This window comes from Rhincodon typus, chromosome 33 (assembly GCF_021869965.1).
Source record: "Rhincodon typus isolate 14 chromosome 33, sRhiTyp1.1, whole genome shotgun sequence".
Lineage (NCBI taxonomy): Eukaryota > Metazoa > Chordata > Chondrichthyes > Orectolobiformes > Rhincodontidae > Rhincodon > Rhincodon typus.
Window position 1 is genome coordinate 31,862,529 of NC_063364.1, and position 16,850 is coordinate 31,879,378.

Consider the following 16,850-nt stretch of genomic DNA (forward strand, 5'->3'; position numbering starts at 1 on the left):
ATGAGGTGTGTCTGGGATGTGTGTCTATGTAGGTGTGTCTGGGTGTGTGTCTATGTAGGTGTGTCTGGGTGTGTGTCTATGTAAGTGTGTCTGGGTGTGGGTCTGTGTAGGTGTGTCTGGGTATGGGTCTATGTAGGTGTGTCTGGGCGTGGGTATAGATGTATGTAAGTGTGGGATGTGTTTTTGGATGTAGGTGTGGTTGTGTCTGAGTGTAGATGTGTCCGGGTGTGTGTAGATGTGTCAGTGAAACACTGCTGAGAGTTGGCAAAAGGTTAATTGAGTTGGCGAAGAGGTCAGCATAGATCCAGCAGAACTTTGGAGAATCACAATGGACTTGCCAACATGAGGGGTCTGGAGTTTATATGAAGTGATTTTTTTTGGCAGGCCTAGGTTTCAGCTGAGAATGTTGGACTTAGGATGAGGTGAGCCTCTGAATGAACTTCTCGTTGCTCAGGAACATTAGTCCCTGAACACATTGCTTTGGAATGGGAATATATACTGCTCAGTTAAAACTTTAACACTGAATTACTCAATGTGCAAGTTTGTTGCTAACACTAACCTCTACAAACTGAGCTCATCCAAAACTTGCTGTCACTGTCCTAACTAGGATCAAGTCCCAGTCACCCATTACTCCCTTCCCTCACCATCGACACTCACTGACCTCCTCATCATCCGGCAGCATCTCCATTTTAAACATCTCATCCTTATGTCAAAAAACATTTGGAACAAGATTGGAGGGCAAGGTTATGATTTCAATGTTGAGTTGAGTTGAGACTGAGTTGAAAGGGAAGGTGTTACACCTTTCTACTGCCTTCTGGCCACATCATTAAATTCAAAGATGCTTCCATCTTGCTCAACATGTTTTGTTTCCTTCCCCATTCAGTTGATTTTTTAAAAATCATGTTTCCTTCTTTATCCCTTTATGTTGCATTCCGACAGACTTTGTGGCAATTCACATCCCAACTGGACACAATCTTCCATTACCCCTCATTACAGCTGTTGTATCATGAAATCTTTTGTTGTTTATCAGTCATGAACTCATTGAATGGTGGAGCAGACTCAATGGGCTGAACGACCCACTACTGCTCCTACATCTTATGGTCTTAATTGCCCCTGCCCTCCACCCCATCACTGTCCTTCTGCTTTGATCTTCCAGCCCGTTCCCCACTCACTGTCTTAAAAACTCTAATTTCAATTTCTCTTTAATTCTGATGAACGGTCACTACCCTGAAATGATAACTCTGTTTTTCTCTCCCTAGACCGCTAGCCAGTTGTTTTGTAAAATCTCATTTCAGATTTCCAACATCAGCAGCATTTTACTGCTCTATAAATTGTCTTCCTTTAATTCATTCATGGGATGTGAGCGTTGCGGCTGGGCCTGTATTTCTTGCCCATCCCTAGCTGCCCTTGAGAAGGTGGTGGTGAGCTGCCTTCTTGAACCTCTGCCGTCTATTTATGAGAGTACACCCACCGTTCTGTTCGGGAGGGAGATCCAGGGTTTTCACCCAAAGACATTGGAGGAACATTGAAATTTGATGTTCTTGTATTTGTCCTGATGAGTGTGAGATAAAATGTTTTCAAAAATATGTGTAAATGTTCAGGTGGAGATTCTTCTGGACAATAAACTAGATATGCAGAATAGCTTTCATCAGCTGCGATTAACTTGAGATCATGCATCTACCATACTCTTGGTTTATTCCCTGATGGACAGATTGTGGAAAAGCTTTTATCTTCTCCTGACATTAATGATATTTTCTGTGACATTCCTTTTTTTCAAATCCATCAACAAATCTCCAAACTCTACAGCCCTAGGCACTTTCATTAATATTTTATGAGTCAGAGGTCACAAGCGATGGAATTTCTTCAGTTTACGTTTTGCCAATTTAGTTTGGAATCACGGATGGTTTATCAACCTCGGAGAGCTCTGATTTGCCTCAGTCACATACAGCGTGTTGACACGCATCATCTGACAATGCCTGGGTCTTTTATGATTGAACCTTTCCCCTTTACAGTTTGGGACAGATCCTGAAAGGGTGACATCATGCGATCGCAGCAAATCATTGAGACTGTTAACAAACCAGGATCTGAGGGAAAGGAATTCCTTTTATTTTCACACACAATCCCTCCATTGTTTTGGCAACAGGGGATGACTGTATTGGTGTAGTTGCAATTCATGATCTGATCCTTTCAACAGAGGGAGCTGAGAGGCTGTGGACGTTTCAGTAAGGCATTTTGCCCTCTTCACTTAGCAATTGCTCATGTGTAGGAACAGCAAGGAAGTGTTACAGTGCAGCAGGAGGCCATTTGGCCCAGCCTGCCTGCACACACTAGTTCTATTATCTTGCTCATCTCCAGCTTTCTCCCCCCCACACTCCTGCACACCATTTCTATCCAAAAATACCATCCAATGCCCTCTTGAACGTTTCAGTTGAACCTGCTCCACCACATTTCCAGGCAGTGCATTCCAGACCCACTGAGTGAAAAATCTATTTCCTCACTTCATCTTTGATTCTGCTGCACATCCCTTTAAACCCAGACCCTTTTGATGTTTTTGCTTAACAAGCAGAAACAACTACTCCCTGTCGACTCTGACCAGCTGCAGATGATTTTGAAAACCTCTATTCAATCTCCACTCCGCCTTTCCCCTTTTGTTTTCCACACTCGGCTTTGACATAGAATCTTACAGCACTAGGGGAAGCCATTCATTCCATTCAACTTGTACTGGCTCCTGGAAAGGATATCAGATGAATGCACTAATCTGCTCTTTCTTTCCCCATAGCTGTATAAAATTTAGTGATATTTCCTTTTGAAAGCTACAATTTAGTCTGATTCCAGTGCCACCGACAGACAGGTTGGGAACAAGAGAGTGCACAGATTTAAGTTCATTGGCACTAGAAGAAATGGTATCATGAGGAGAAACATCTTCATGCTGAGTGGTTAGGATCTAGAATACACTGCCTGAAAACATCACCACATTTAGACACAAGACAATTAATGCAGGCTTTCAAAAAAAAAAGGAATTGAAGCCCTAGCTGGAAAAAAAAAGCCAGCAGGGCCATGGGGGAAGAAAGCATGGGAGTGGCACAGTGAATTGCTGCAACAGAGGGCCAGCACTGTCATGATGGGCCAAACACACTGCTTCTGTGCTATGAAAATTCTGTAAACAACACATTCCAGATCACAACAACCCACTGTAAAAAAATAATTCACTTTATCTTCTCTCTAGTTTTTATGCCAAAGTATTTCAAAATTTGTATTACCCAGTCACTTAGAGTCATAGAATCACACAGCACAGAAGAGGCCCTTCAGCCCATCACATCTATCCACAATAGTCCTACTTTTCAGCACTTAACTCTCAATCTTCATGCTATGATACTTCAAGTGCTCATCCAAGTATTTTTCAGAGGCTTTGATGTTTCCCATCTCAACAACTGTCCCAAGCAGTGTATTCCAGACCTCCATCACCCACTGGGTGAAAAAAGGGTTCCCTGCAAATCTCCTGCCTTTCACTTTAAAATTGTGCCCCTTTTTGTTAATCCTTTGACTAAGGGGAACAGCTGTTTTCTATCCATCTTCTTAACCTTATACTCATCAACCAGGTCCCATTTCTGACTTCTCAGCTCTGACAAACACAACCCCAGCCAATCAGTCTGGCTTCATTGTTAAACTGCTCCAATCCAGGCAACATTCTGGTGAGCCCCCTCAAACTTCATCTACTGTCCACCTGCAAACAGTTTCACCTTGTTTACTCTATCAAAGCAATTCATCATTTTGATAACCTCCTGTCCTTTAAGGAGAACAGTGCCAGCCTCTCCAGAACCTCCACAATAATTAAAGTCCCTCATCCTTAGTACCATTCCTGTAAATATTTCTGCACCCTCCCTCTGTCAGAGTTTTAATTATGACCAGTTCTGGGCAGCACACTTTCACAGCAAAGCCCCGGTTTCTCCAGTGTATCTTTGTAATCCTGTTTTCTGGCATTTGACTCTAAACTGTCCCTGGAGCCTAAGTACCTCCTGTTAAGTCCTCATGTCCACAACCGTGCACTGTCATCAGGATTCACTCAGTCAAGAAGTACTGAAAGTTTAAGTCATTCACAGGGCGAGATTCTCATGGAACAAAATGCGAGCAAACAATAAATCATAATGATGACTCTGGTGAAAGCTGTCAGGTAGTTAGTTGGTGATTTCTGATGGCTGCTTCGCAGGAATGCTAATATTTGCACAATAGACTAAAGTGTGTTCAGCCCTGGAGGCAGGAATTGAGACTGGCCACCTGGATTTGTTCATTGAAGCTTTCAGTTTGACCTAACTCTCTTTGTTTGCCCTGTTCTCTCTCCATTGCCTCCTTTGTTGTCTCGCTTTCTCCTTTAAGGAGACCGCTGTGATCATGGTTTATTTGAACTTTCCTCCCTCATTTCTCTGAAACTTCCAAAGTGTTCTCTGCAGCCCACAGCCGGTCTGGTTTTGTGCTATTGCTATTCTCTCAGTGTAAGTAGTGGATGGGTCATAGGAATGAAACAGCTCCTGCTGTCTGTGTAAATACCTAACTGCAGTGGGCTTGAGGACCCAGCCCTGTCAGGAATAGGCAGGGTTTCCAATCCAGTAAAACCAAAACTGCTCAAAATGATTAGCATGTTGAAAACAGAAAGAGCAAAGATGTACATTTATATGTCATCCATATCAACCTCCAGATGTTCCAAAGAGCTTTATAGCCAAGAAGTCACCATAGTAATGCAAGAAATGAGACAAAAAAATTACACACAGCAAATGCCCACAGTAACAATGTGATAGTGGTGTTGCCTAAGATTAAAATGATGTCCAGGGCCCAGAGGGAATTTCCCCTTTTCCCTCTGAGTATAGCAGTGTGAGATTGTTCACTTCCACAGGGGAGGGCAGATATGGTCAAGATTTAACATCTCATTTGAATGACAGCCCTTCTGACAGGAGAGCACATCCTCATTACTGCACTGGGAGTCTCTGGCTTGGGGTTTAAACCCACAACCTTCTGACTCAAAGGTGAGCAGTTTGTTATTACTGAAATGGGAGTTGAGTGTTACTGACAAGGCCAACATTACTTGCCGGTCCCTATTTGCACCTTGACAAGGCGGTGGTGAGTCACCTTCTTGAACTGCTGCAGCCCATGCGATGTTGGGACATCGCAGTGCTTTTTGGGATGGTATTCCAGGAATTTTACCCAGTAACAGGGAAACAGCATCAAATTACGATAGTGTCTGGCTTGGAGGAGAGCTTTCAAGGGGTGGTGTTCCCAAACATCTGTTGCCCTTGTCCGTCCCACTGCTAGAAATCATGGGTTTGGAAAATGCTGTTGGAGGCACCTAGGTGAGTTCCTGCTGTGCTTCGTGCAGAGGGTATATCCTGCTGTTACAGTGTTGGTGCTGGATGAGGTGCCATTCAAGTAGGTAGCTTTGTCCTGGACAGTATCAAACCTCTTGAGTGTTGTCGGAGCCAAAGACAAGTGGGGAGTATTCCATCACACTCCTGGCTTGATCCTTACAGATACTGGACAGGATCTGATGAGACAGGAGGTGAGTTACCCTCTACTGAATCTGGAGCTTCTAAATGCTGTTGTAGCCATCATCTTCCTACAGCTGGTCTAGCTCAAGTTCTGGTCAATGGTAACCCCCAGGATATTGGTGGGGAAATCAGTGATGGTCATGCCACTGAATAATAAAGGGTGATCGTTCAATTCTGTCTTGTTGTAGATGGTCATTGCCCAGCACTTGTGAATCAGGAATGTGAGCTGCCAGTTACCAGCCCAGGCTAACTGAAGAGTCCTAGCCACTGAGCCATCATTGACACCAAGCAGCACTTGTGGTGATGAGAAACAGTTGTGCTATAGGTTGACTGCTTGTGTTAAATGCAAATAGTATAAGTGGCAGTACCATAATACAATCTCAACTGTTTCTTCATTTTTCTTGCAAATTATTTTATTGAAATCAAGACTCAAAAACTGAGCATGTTGACCCATTGTTATCCTGGACATTATCACTGGGATTAGAACAGACAGATGTTTGATGACTGGCACAGACACAATGGGTTGAAGGGCCACTTTCTGTGCTGTGAATACGTTGTGTCTCTATCCTCACCTCTCTCAATCTTTCGAACTCCTGTTATTTGTAATTGTGTGTACTTACCTATCTTAACTAGAAATTTACAAAGGCCTTGAAAAAGCAGCAATCAGCTTAAACACTGGAGTGGCTGCTGTATGTGTCCTATTCACAGGATAATGTACAAAAACCCCTAAACCTGTGAGCACCAATAGTTTGAAGGACAGGGCAGCAGGTCCCTTCACACACCATCAGTTCTAATATTCTCTCTTCCCCTTGAAATCACACACTGGTAACTAACAGCTGTGCCTCAGATAGTCCTGTCTCATTCCTTTTCTCCAGCAGTTGGGACTTTTCGCAGTTTAGCCTTGCTAGAACAGCGGTGGAACAGCCTGCACCTTATCCTAAAATCCTTGGCTGAGCTGTGACAAGTGGAAACACTCCAGGAGTATACAGTACCACATCCAAGCTGTTACTTGCAAGCACGTTTTCTAAGCTACAAGGATTTACACTTGCTCTTGTTTAATTTCACATTATGCTGGGTAACCTTTCACACTGTTACAAAACTGTCCAGCAAGGAATTTGGGGCTGGTTGCTTCCAATGTCAAATAGAATGGAAACAGTTTTTTTTTTGTGTAAATCTGGAACGTCACCTCCCGGCACAGTTTCATGTTTAAAATCATGTTTCAGTTCATTCAAATTATTTTTATTCATTCTTTCATGGAATATGGGTATTGATCTCTAGACCAGCAATTGTTGCCCATCCCTAATAGCCCTTGAATAGCATGACTTGCTTGACAATTTCAGAGAGCATTTAAGAATCAAACACATTGCTATGAGTCTGAAGTCACATGTTGGCCAGATCGAGTAAGGACGGTAGATTTTTTGCCTCAAAGGACATGAGTGAATTTAATGACATTTGAGCATAGTTGCAATGGCCCCCTTTACCGAGATGACAGCTTTCAATTTCAGGCGATTAATTACAGGCAGAGGGACTAGCTGCAAGGTTAGGTCATTCAGCCCTTCCAGCCTGCTGTGCTATTCAATAACTGTCTGTAACCTCAAATGTACATTCCCACCTGCCCATTAAATTCCCTAGCATCGCTCGCTCAGCCATTTCAGAGGTCAAGTAAGAATCAAGTACCCAAGGTCTGGAGTCACATGTAGGCCACACAGAGTGAGGATAGCAGATTTTCTTCTCTAATAGATTTAAGGTAATGGGTAGGAGGTTTAGAGGAGATGTGGGGCAAAATATTTTCACCCAGAGGCTGGTGGGAATCTGAAACTCACCATCTGTAAAGCTGGTCAAGGCAGAAACCCTCACAACATTTAAGAAGTATTTAGACGTGGCCTTGTGGTGCCAAGGCAAACAAGGATACGGGCCAAGTGCTGGAAAATGGGATTAGAATAGTTAGGTGGTTGCTTTTGACTGGCACAGACTTGGTGGGCTGAAGGGCCTTTATCCGTGCTGTAGACCTCTATGACTCCACTAGCTACCAAGGTGGAGTTTGAACCCACGTCCCTAGAGCATTAGCCTGATTCTCTGGATTACTAGCCTAGTAACATTACCACCAAACCACTGGCTGTCCATTTATATACATCATGTGACAGTGCTGTATGTAAAGTGTTGGTCAGTAATGATTTAAGAGTGCTGGGCTTTACACAGGGATACTGACGGATATACTAACAGACAATAGCAAGCGTCCTCTCTCTTTCTCCGCTCTTACATGCTTGTGCCCTTTGAGGTGAGACAGATTGCACTAGACAGCCACATCACTCCTGTCTCCTTCTGACGTTGGCCTCCAATCACCCAAGTAAACACATCCACATGATTTTACAGGGCCCCCTGGAAAGTCTACAAGGAGACCATCAGTGATGTAAAGCAGTGTAATCAATAGCTGAACTCGCTCTGTGTGTCAGACCAACTGTATGAGGCAACATTAATTAGCCCGCAAAGTCTGTAACTCCCCGAGGCTAGTGGAGGGTGGGGATGGTTTGTACCCACTGGGAACTGATTGTTCTGATAGCACAATCCAGCTGGCTAATTGCAGGTATTCCTCCAAGTGATTTGCTCAGGTGTACAATGGTTTACAAATTCTCAGTGCCTAACGTGCTGAAACCCACTTCTTCAAGAATGACCTTTGTCTTGTTTGTACCATTGCTCACAGGGGTGCAGAGGCAGATTGTGCATTGTTTGGAGAAGATAGCAGGAATCGTCCAGGAACAATACTGCGAGCTGCTCACTCGACCCGATGACCGGCAGAGGAGCTGCCACCCAGAACCATGCCCAGCTCGGTCAGTACCCAACCATGGAGGGCGAGGATTCCTGAAGACTGCTTTGTCTTGAATATTACTCTGTTAAGCCCATGCTGCTTTAACCTAGCTCTTTGACTGGAAATATAAAATGCATGTTTTTTTTTCCTTTTCAGATCACTCCCTGGCCACACTTTCCTAATCCCAGTAACCCCCTCCAATCGTACAACTCTTTGAGATCTCTACCCTCCAACCAGTTTGACATTTCCAGTGTAATTTCTTCCACTTTTGACAGTTGTGCCTTCAGCAACTTGGGTCTTAAGCTCAAGAGTCTCCTCCCTGAAACCCTCTGTCTCTCCAAACCTGGCTTTCCTCCCTTGAGACGCACTTTAAAAACCGATCTCTTTGACCACAAGAATTTGGCCACCTGACCTAATGGCCTGGATTTGCACCCTGTGGACAGGCAGTAGGAGTCAAGAAAATTCCCAGCTTGGCCCTCCTCGGGGAAATGTGCCTGCTGGGCTGGGGTTTTCACTGCCGGGAAGTGGGTGCTGCCTGATGTCAGGTCTGTCATCCCAGCAAAATATTTGGGGAGCAGCCACAGGAACTAACCAGTGCAAAGGTGGGCTGTCTATGTTTCTGGGAACTTCAATCCAGTTACAATAGTAACAGGACAGCCCCCAAGGTCCTCACTCCTCAACCCTCCCAAACACTCACTGTAGCCCCAACAATGCCACTTTGTTATCCCCAGCCACCCACTATTGCCTCATGCCAGGCTACCCCCCGCCTCCCCCCAACACATCCCTGATGTCCTTATAACCCAATACCAGGCTACTGTACTTCAATGCCTATTCATTCACTGTGGATGGTTTATGGAGAGTGGATGCTATATTGTGAGAAAAGAAAATCATTCATTCATGACTTCCCATTACCTTAAAAAGATTTCTCCTTTTTGCTACAGCCTAATAGACATGTCAATTATCCCCCCTTTAAAGTATCGGTAGGTGAAACTACAAACACTTGGGACCTTTAGCCTTACATAAATAAACACTGGGAAATTGACAGCGGAGATCAGAGAGGCACAGCTGTCCATCAAGTATCAGGTAGTTCAGCAGAGTAAAGATGTATGAGCTCTCAGCACTGTATTAGTTTCCTTAGAAACATTTATAGAATTGTACAGCCCGTTCTACTTGTGCAAGTTCTTCGACAGAGTTGGCCTCTCCAAAGCCCGTAAACAAAATCAGACAGGAAGCTTCAGGAGATGCCTTCCCTTCAATCACATGGAGCTGGTTGAACATAGCACTGTGCAGGCCTTGGACTATTTCCTTGTAGAATTACAATCGACATTCCATTTTACAACCTGGGACCTCAATTTCCATGTTAAAGAATGCCCACACCTGATGAAGGCTGTGTACCTCAGACCCTGAGAGGTAGCAGCACGAATGTTGAGAGGGCTAGTGAGGGGTCGGACCCCAGTTTGAGGCCATTAGCATGGAGTGAGATAACAAGGTGTAGCGCTGGATGAACACAGCAGGCCAAGCAGCATCAGAGGAGCAGGAAGGCTGACGTTTCGGGCCTAGACCTCTAGGTTTCTCTAGATCTCCTGATTTAAACTCAGGAGTCACTGCCTCAAACAACAGTACCTCCAGAATGAGCAAGGTCGGTGCTACTCACCAAAACTATGTAAACTGTGCAGCTGTATCTTGAATCTGTATTCCCCAGGGTACAACTCACTGAAAAAATAGGAATCTTGACCCTCATTCTGGTCGTAGCCTGCAAACAATAAGGAGCGAGTGTCAGTTGCTGACTAGGCAGGGTTTCTGAGGGCGGACTCTCACTGAGAAGCCTGTCTTTGTTTACACAGATGGTGGGTTGGTGAGTGGCAGGCATGCTCCTCATCCTGCGGAGAAATGGGAACCATGAAGAGGACGGCTCTCTGCATTCAGAGTGTGGGGCTGGATGAGCAGCGGGCATTACAACCCTCTGACTGTCAACACCTGCCCAGGCCTGAAACCACCAGCCCTTGCCACAGGGAGATCCCCTGCCCTTCAGACTGGAGTGTGGGCAGCTGGTCAGAGGTAAGAGGATGAGGGTTAAATGTCAGGGCAGTCATGCTAAGGCAGGAGGTTTTTTAAACAGGCGGAGATAATGATTGACAGCCAATTAGATCAACAAGGAAATGTCTGTCTTGAGTTCCTCGAGTCTGGTTTCAGTTAGCTCCGTCTTGTTGACCTGACCCTTTAAGCTTTGTCTTGTATGAACCTCATAAATGTTGTGCTTGTGAAACTTTAGAAGTTCTTGTTACCTTTTTCTTAAAGGGACAGTCTCACTGGTTGCCATCCAGAAGCCATCAAACTATAACAAAGGACCTTGATGCACTGTATTCTGTTTTATTGTATTTATCCATTCTCAGGATATGGGCATTGCTGGCAAGGTTGTCCACTCAGTCAGTGGTGGTAGCAGTTTGCTGCAGTCCATGTGGAGGAGTTGTTTCCACAGCAATGCAGTGATATGATGCCATTACAGTGAGCAGCTAAGACTCAACCACACTAGTGTGGGACTGGAGTCACACAGAAGCCCTGATCCAGTAAGAATGTCAGGTGTACTAACCCGAAAGAGACACTGGTAACCCAGTTAGGTTTTTAGTGATTATCCCACACTGCTGTGGCCACTTTTACCAATAACAACATTCTATTGCCAACTGTGTATAACTGGGCTCAAATGCTGAAACTACTGTTGGTGGTGTTGAAGCCAATTTTCTCTGGGCTGTTCAATCCCAGGTCTGAATACTGAAGCAGAAACAGAATCCCTGCACTGCCCTGCCCCTTTCAAAGGCCTACAAATGTGTTTTAACTTTGCTGATTCTAATTTGCGCAACTTATAAATGTCCGACTTACACATGCTTGTGCTTTCGAATATGATTTCATACAGGGGTGTAATTTTAAAGGCCCGACATACGAACATTTCCTATACTTAAAAACAGCCACGTCACAGTGTCCTGTATCGTGTTCTGACTTGCGTACAAATCAACTTGTGAATGGACTCAAGGACAGAGCATGTTTACAGCCCAGGGACTGCCTATATTTGGGAATATCAGAAAATGTGTAAAATATTAATTGAGATTCTGGGACACATGACCTCACTGAAAGTTAGTTATTGCCTCACTGCTGGTGGGAGCAAGATTTATAGTATCACTTCCTGTTGGTTTGCTGAGTGAGTTACAGACCTGGGATCCAGAGCTTGCACCAGCCAATGTTATTGAACTCTCTGTTAATAATGAGCCTTACTGTGGAAACAGTGACACTGATACTGATCCCAAACAGAATAGAGAATAGACTTCATGCTTTTACATAAGTGGGGATTTAGAATAATCCATAACACAACATATAATACCCCTGTTTTGAGGTATGACTAAGTTTTGACAGAGCTAATGACGAGCTTGGTCTTAATCATTGCTTGTATTTGCAGGGTATTTTATTTATCTTGAACTGTACCATTCTTAAATCATTTTGAATCACCCAAATTGCATAGAATTAAGTGTAATTAACAGAATAGAACTAGGCCATTGATCCCGACACACCCAATGCTATTGTTTATACTCCACCTGAGCCTCTCCCCATCCCAGCAATGTAAACTCCTAATCCATTCTCCCTCCAGTGTTTATTTAGCTTCCCCTTAAAAATATTCAGACTGTTGCCTGATTTACTAATTTTGCCAGTGAGTTCCGCACTTCCACCACTCTCTTTAGGGAGTGAAGGTCTCCCTACATTTTTTTTCATTCATTCGTGGATGTCGTAGGCTGGGCCGGCATTTATTGCCCATCCCTAGTTGTCCTTAATCTGAATACAGATCACTGTCAGTAGTTTTGAGGCCAGCGACTGTGGTTCAGTGAACACAGTGCTCAAAAGTATTTGTTTGCATGTGTTTCATTCACTATTCGCCTGCTAATGTCATTTTGTTTTTACTGTGGAGCAACCAGGACCAGACATAGGCCATTTGGCCTCCTCAGCCTGTTCCGCTATTCAATAAGGTCACAACTGATCTGTTTGTGCTGGGATAGTACAGTTGATCAGACACGTTCCTTATTCAGTCCAGAAATCCCTAGAGCAGATCGGTTAGGGCAGCTCTTGAGAGGGGGATGTGGTGGGGTGGGGTTGGGAGGGGAGGTGGGTTTATGGGGATGGGCTGAATGATGACAGTCACCATTGACTTTAGAGCGTGCACAGCTGACTTATCATTGGGTGTGCCCTGAAAGCATTAAGATGCAGCAAATTTTAGTTGCAAATATTACTCAAATAAAAATAAAATACTACAGATGCTGGAAATCTGAAACAAAAACAGAAATTGCTGGAGGAACTCAAAGGTCTGGCAGCATCTATCAGTCATACCAGACTCAAAATGTTCAATTCTGTTTCCCTCTCTCCACACATGCTGCCAGACCTGCTGAATTTCACCAATGTTGCTACAAACTCTATTCACTAAACGATTGGTGTTGAATGTAGGCCTGAGGGAAGTAGAATCATAGAATTTTAATGCATTTGGAAGGCTATTCAGCCCAATGTGTCTGTGCTGACCCTTTGAAACTGCTCATTCTACTGTTCTCTCAGGTCTCTGAGCACTTTGGTGATCTTTATTTACAGAATTCCACACAAATGACAAACAAGAACATTATTGTGCATTCACTCTCAGTGAATCCTTTGAACTTGGTTGTTTTGCCTCTAGAATTTTCCCTCGTATGAGTTTAACTGTAAAATGATGACCGTTGCTGAAGGTTTTATGTCTCAGTTTTAACGTTTGATTTTTTTTCCAGTGCTCTGTGACCTGTGGGGAGGGATTGAGGAGACGTAGTGTCCTATGTTTAAACAACACCAACATGACGTGCAGCTTTGAGATGAAGCCAGCTGCGAAAAGCCAGTGCCAGCTGAAGCCTTGCCCACTGCATAGATCGGGCTTCACACCCCATGACTGGTCGGGCAGTGGGGCTTCCAGCAAAGAACTCTACAACGAAGTGGGTTTCAATCTAAACTTTGGCCCCAGCAGGGCAGTTCAGGAAGACAATTCGAACCAAATTCTTAACCTTGCCAACCCTCATCCATCTGATCTCAATACACCCCTGCCACACCCATCGGAAGATAACAACATAAATAACCACATCGTTGAAGATGATTTCACTGTTCACAGCAGCCAGGATGAGAATTCTGCAAAAACCAATGTCTTTGTAGACGACTTCTATTATGATTATAACTTCATAAACTTCCATGAAGACCTTGACTATGATCCAGAAGACAGGCTTGAAAAGGAAGAGTGGACGGGAGAGGACATTAAACATGATGAAGAGCATCTGGAAATAAATAACATTTCAAACAATGTTTGGGAGAAAATACCTGATGAAAGCCATGATAGAACTATAGATGACACGGGGTCAGATGGGTTGGAGAACGTTGTGTCAACACCCACAACCAATCAAAAACCCGACAGTCAGGAGGAAATAGAAACACCACATAATCCAATTGTAAATTCTACCTCAGGAGCAAACGCAGCGGATATTGAGCTGAGTGAACTTCCTACAGAGTATCTCAGAGTGACAGATGGTAGTCCAATTACAGTGTATGACACGAACAATGAAGATGATGAGGAAGAACTGTATCAGGAAGATGAATTGCTGCCCATTCAAAACACAACGAAGCACAGTGTTAAGGAAATTGCATCTCCAGGTTTTCCATCAACTGATGATGAGAGGAGCATTGATCACACGATCAGAACCCACAGTCCTCATTATCACAGTCCCCCATCAATTACAATGACTACCTCATCAACAAATAACAATGTAAACACCCCCAGTGCTTTCAAATCCTGGCAGCAACACTATCCTGAAGAAAAACAGAATATTACTGACCACAATTTGAGTCATCGTGTTCAAAGTACTACTGAGCAGGGGGGTCCATTTGACATCAAAGTGGCAGGTTATACACATCCAGCAGACAGTAGAGAACAAGGAAAAGGCCAAGAATCAAAGGGGCATATGGATGACATGAAGCAAAATCCATTGGAGGGAGAACGGAGAGTTGAGAAGGATGAGCAGGAAATTGTAAATAAGAAAGCCCACTTCCCCAGCAGTACACTGGGCAATAGCCATTATCTAGGTGATGTGGTCCATGTGGATGACAGTCCATATCCACAGCATGAGACCCATGACCAAGACATTGATGTTATTAATAAAAATCTTAACTCTTGGGAAAGCCTTGGCACTTTCAACTCTATCACTGGAATGTCAACTACAACACCATCATTCTTCATTGATCCAAATGACGTTCCTGTTTTGGAAATGTTACATTGGTCAGTTCACCAAAAACAAACTGAAGCTAACTCACCAGGAAGGCATCATGTAGGCAGTTCTTCCGAGTTACCAGGAAACATCATCCAGCCAGGTGACTTTGAGTATGATAACACTCGAGCAAATGTGCAATCCCCCAGTCATTCTGTTGCAACACAAACTCCACCTTTATTGGCACCAGTATTAGCCACATCCTCACCCCCAGTGTTCTCAGAAGCAACAGGAGTGTCAACAACTCCAGTGGCTTTCACAGATCAGCCAAATCTGGATCGTCCGCTACAAACTCAGAGTACAAGTGACAGAACCCAATCACACAATTTTCTGCCAATTGAGGTAACCCACTCTGGTCATTCATTTATTCATGCAGTGACTCCACAGTCTAGACTGTCAACAGGATCATCATTGACACCAGCAAGTCTACATCAACAGGGGACACGACTGGGAAAAACTCCATCATCAAGATCTGTAGCAGTGAGCTCCACACGAACTACTACCTCTTCAGGTAAAGGTATCTCCAGACCTAACCTATCAGCAGCTACATCACCAAAACCTACCTCAGCTTTAAGTACATCACTGATATTAACAAAGGAGACTCAACAATCAGCCACCTCCCTCCCTGTGATCATTCCTCAGGCTTCCATTTCTGTGCCACCTGGGATAATTTCAACAACTGTTCATTCCAAAGTAAATGCAAAGGGAGCACCCCTGGTGGATGTGACCAGGTTGAATTCTGAGAACAGAATGGATGAAGGCGCTGTGAAAATTGGCGAAATAGATCGAGGAGATGCTGAGTTTGATTTCAGTAATGGCTCTCTTCCAGCCACTGTGAGCAACTGGCCATTGGCAGTCCCTGAAATGCATCTCCCAACTGTCTCCAATCGCAAACCTTTGTTAAAGAACACGACGGAGGTTCATGCAGCTTCGACAGTGTCACTGATGGAAACAGCCGCTAATCGAATCTCTGGAGTAAATACAGAATCCAGTGCTTACTGGGTGGTTGGAAACTGGAGTGAGGCAAGTGTCAGAGTTGATCCACAAATCAACAACCTCCAAACTGTTCTTGTCATTCAAGGAATGAACATAGAACAAAGGAACAGAGGGAGCCATTCAACCCTTTGAGCCCATTCTGCTGTTTAATTAAGTTATAATTGACCTGTATCTTAGCTCAATCCGGCCACTTTAGCTCCATTTCCCTTAAGACCTACGTCTAGCAAAATAATTCTATTGGTCTTAGATTTGAAATTATTAATTAACCATCAGTATCTACTGCTTTCTATGAGAGACACTTGTTTAAAGAAGTTTTTTTCTAATTTCACTCTAATTTTAGTTAGAGGTTTTTCTAACTTCCCTAAATGATCTTTTTTTATTTATTTGTTCTTGGGATCTAGGCGCCACTGGCCGGGACAACATTTATTGCCCACCCTTAATTGCCCTGGAAAACGTAGTGGTGATCTGCCTCCCTGAAGCTCTGTAGCCCTGGGGTTGTAGGAACATCCACAGTGCTATTAAGGAGGGAGTCCCGGGATTTTGACCCAGCGACAGTGAAAGGAACGGCGATCTACTTCCAATGTCAGATGATTCGGAGGGGAACTTATTGGCAGTGACATTATCTCTCTTTGTCCTACCTCGCTGGCACAAAACGTTTCTCTCTAACTATTGTCTTTCAAATCCTAAAAGCCTCAATCTAATCACTCCTTCATTTCCTGTCTTCCAGGATGTCTCATGAACACTATGTCTTTATTTCCTCCACAAACACACTTTTTATTTCATTCATATTTAAATAGCCTCCTTCCATCCTTTTTGTCCTACTTTTCTGGATTGTAGTGGTTTCAAGTCTGTCCACCATTATGTTAGTCTTGTCTCATCGAGCTGTCCTAAGTACCTACAACTCAAGGGAGAGGGGCAGGGTATGGTGCTGAGTCTCAGACTATGGTACGGACCAGTGTGTTCTATAGTTTGACTTTCACGGTTCAACCCAGCTTTCTCCTCCACTCCGATCTATATGCATCTGTCAGTGGGTCGCGCGTAGATTTGGAAAGACAGAGATGGGCTCCCACAGCCAACTGAATAAAACAAAATGTACCTACAATCTGAGATAGTAGGAACTGCAGATGCTGGAGAATCCGAGACAACAAGGTGCAGAGCTGGATGAACACAGCAGGCCAAGCAGCATCATAGGAGCAGAAAGGCTGA

At 44.0% G+C, this 16,850-nt stretch overlaps 1 protein-coding gene across 1 annotated transcript in view; it reads left to right on the forward strand.

Annotated features, from left to right (window-relative positions):
- LOC109914167 (A disintegrin and metalloproteinase with thrombospondin motifs 7-like) overlaps window positions 1–16,850 on the forward strand; it is a 172,451-nt gene that overhangs the window by 110,516 nt on the left and 45,085 nt on the right. Inside the window, exons 17-19 of the mRNA XM_048615760.1 lie at window positions 8,239–8,365; window positions 10,188–10,401; window positions 13,134–15,666. Of these exons, the coding sequence (XP_048471717.1) occupies window positions 8,239–8,365; window positions 10,188–10,401; window positions 13,134–15,666 (2,874 nt within the window). The remainder of the gene's footprint in view (window positions 1–8,238; window positions 8,366–10,187; window positions 10,402–13,133; window positions 15,667–16,850) is intronic.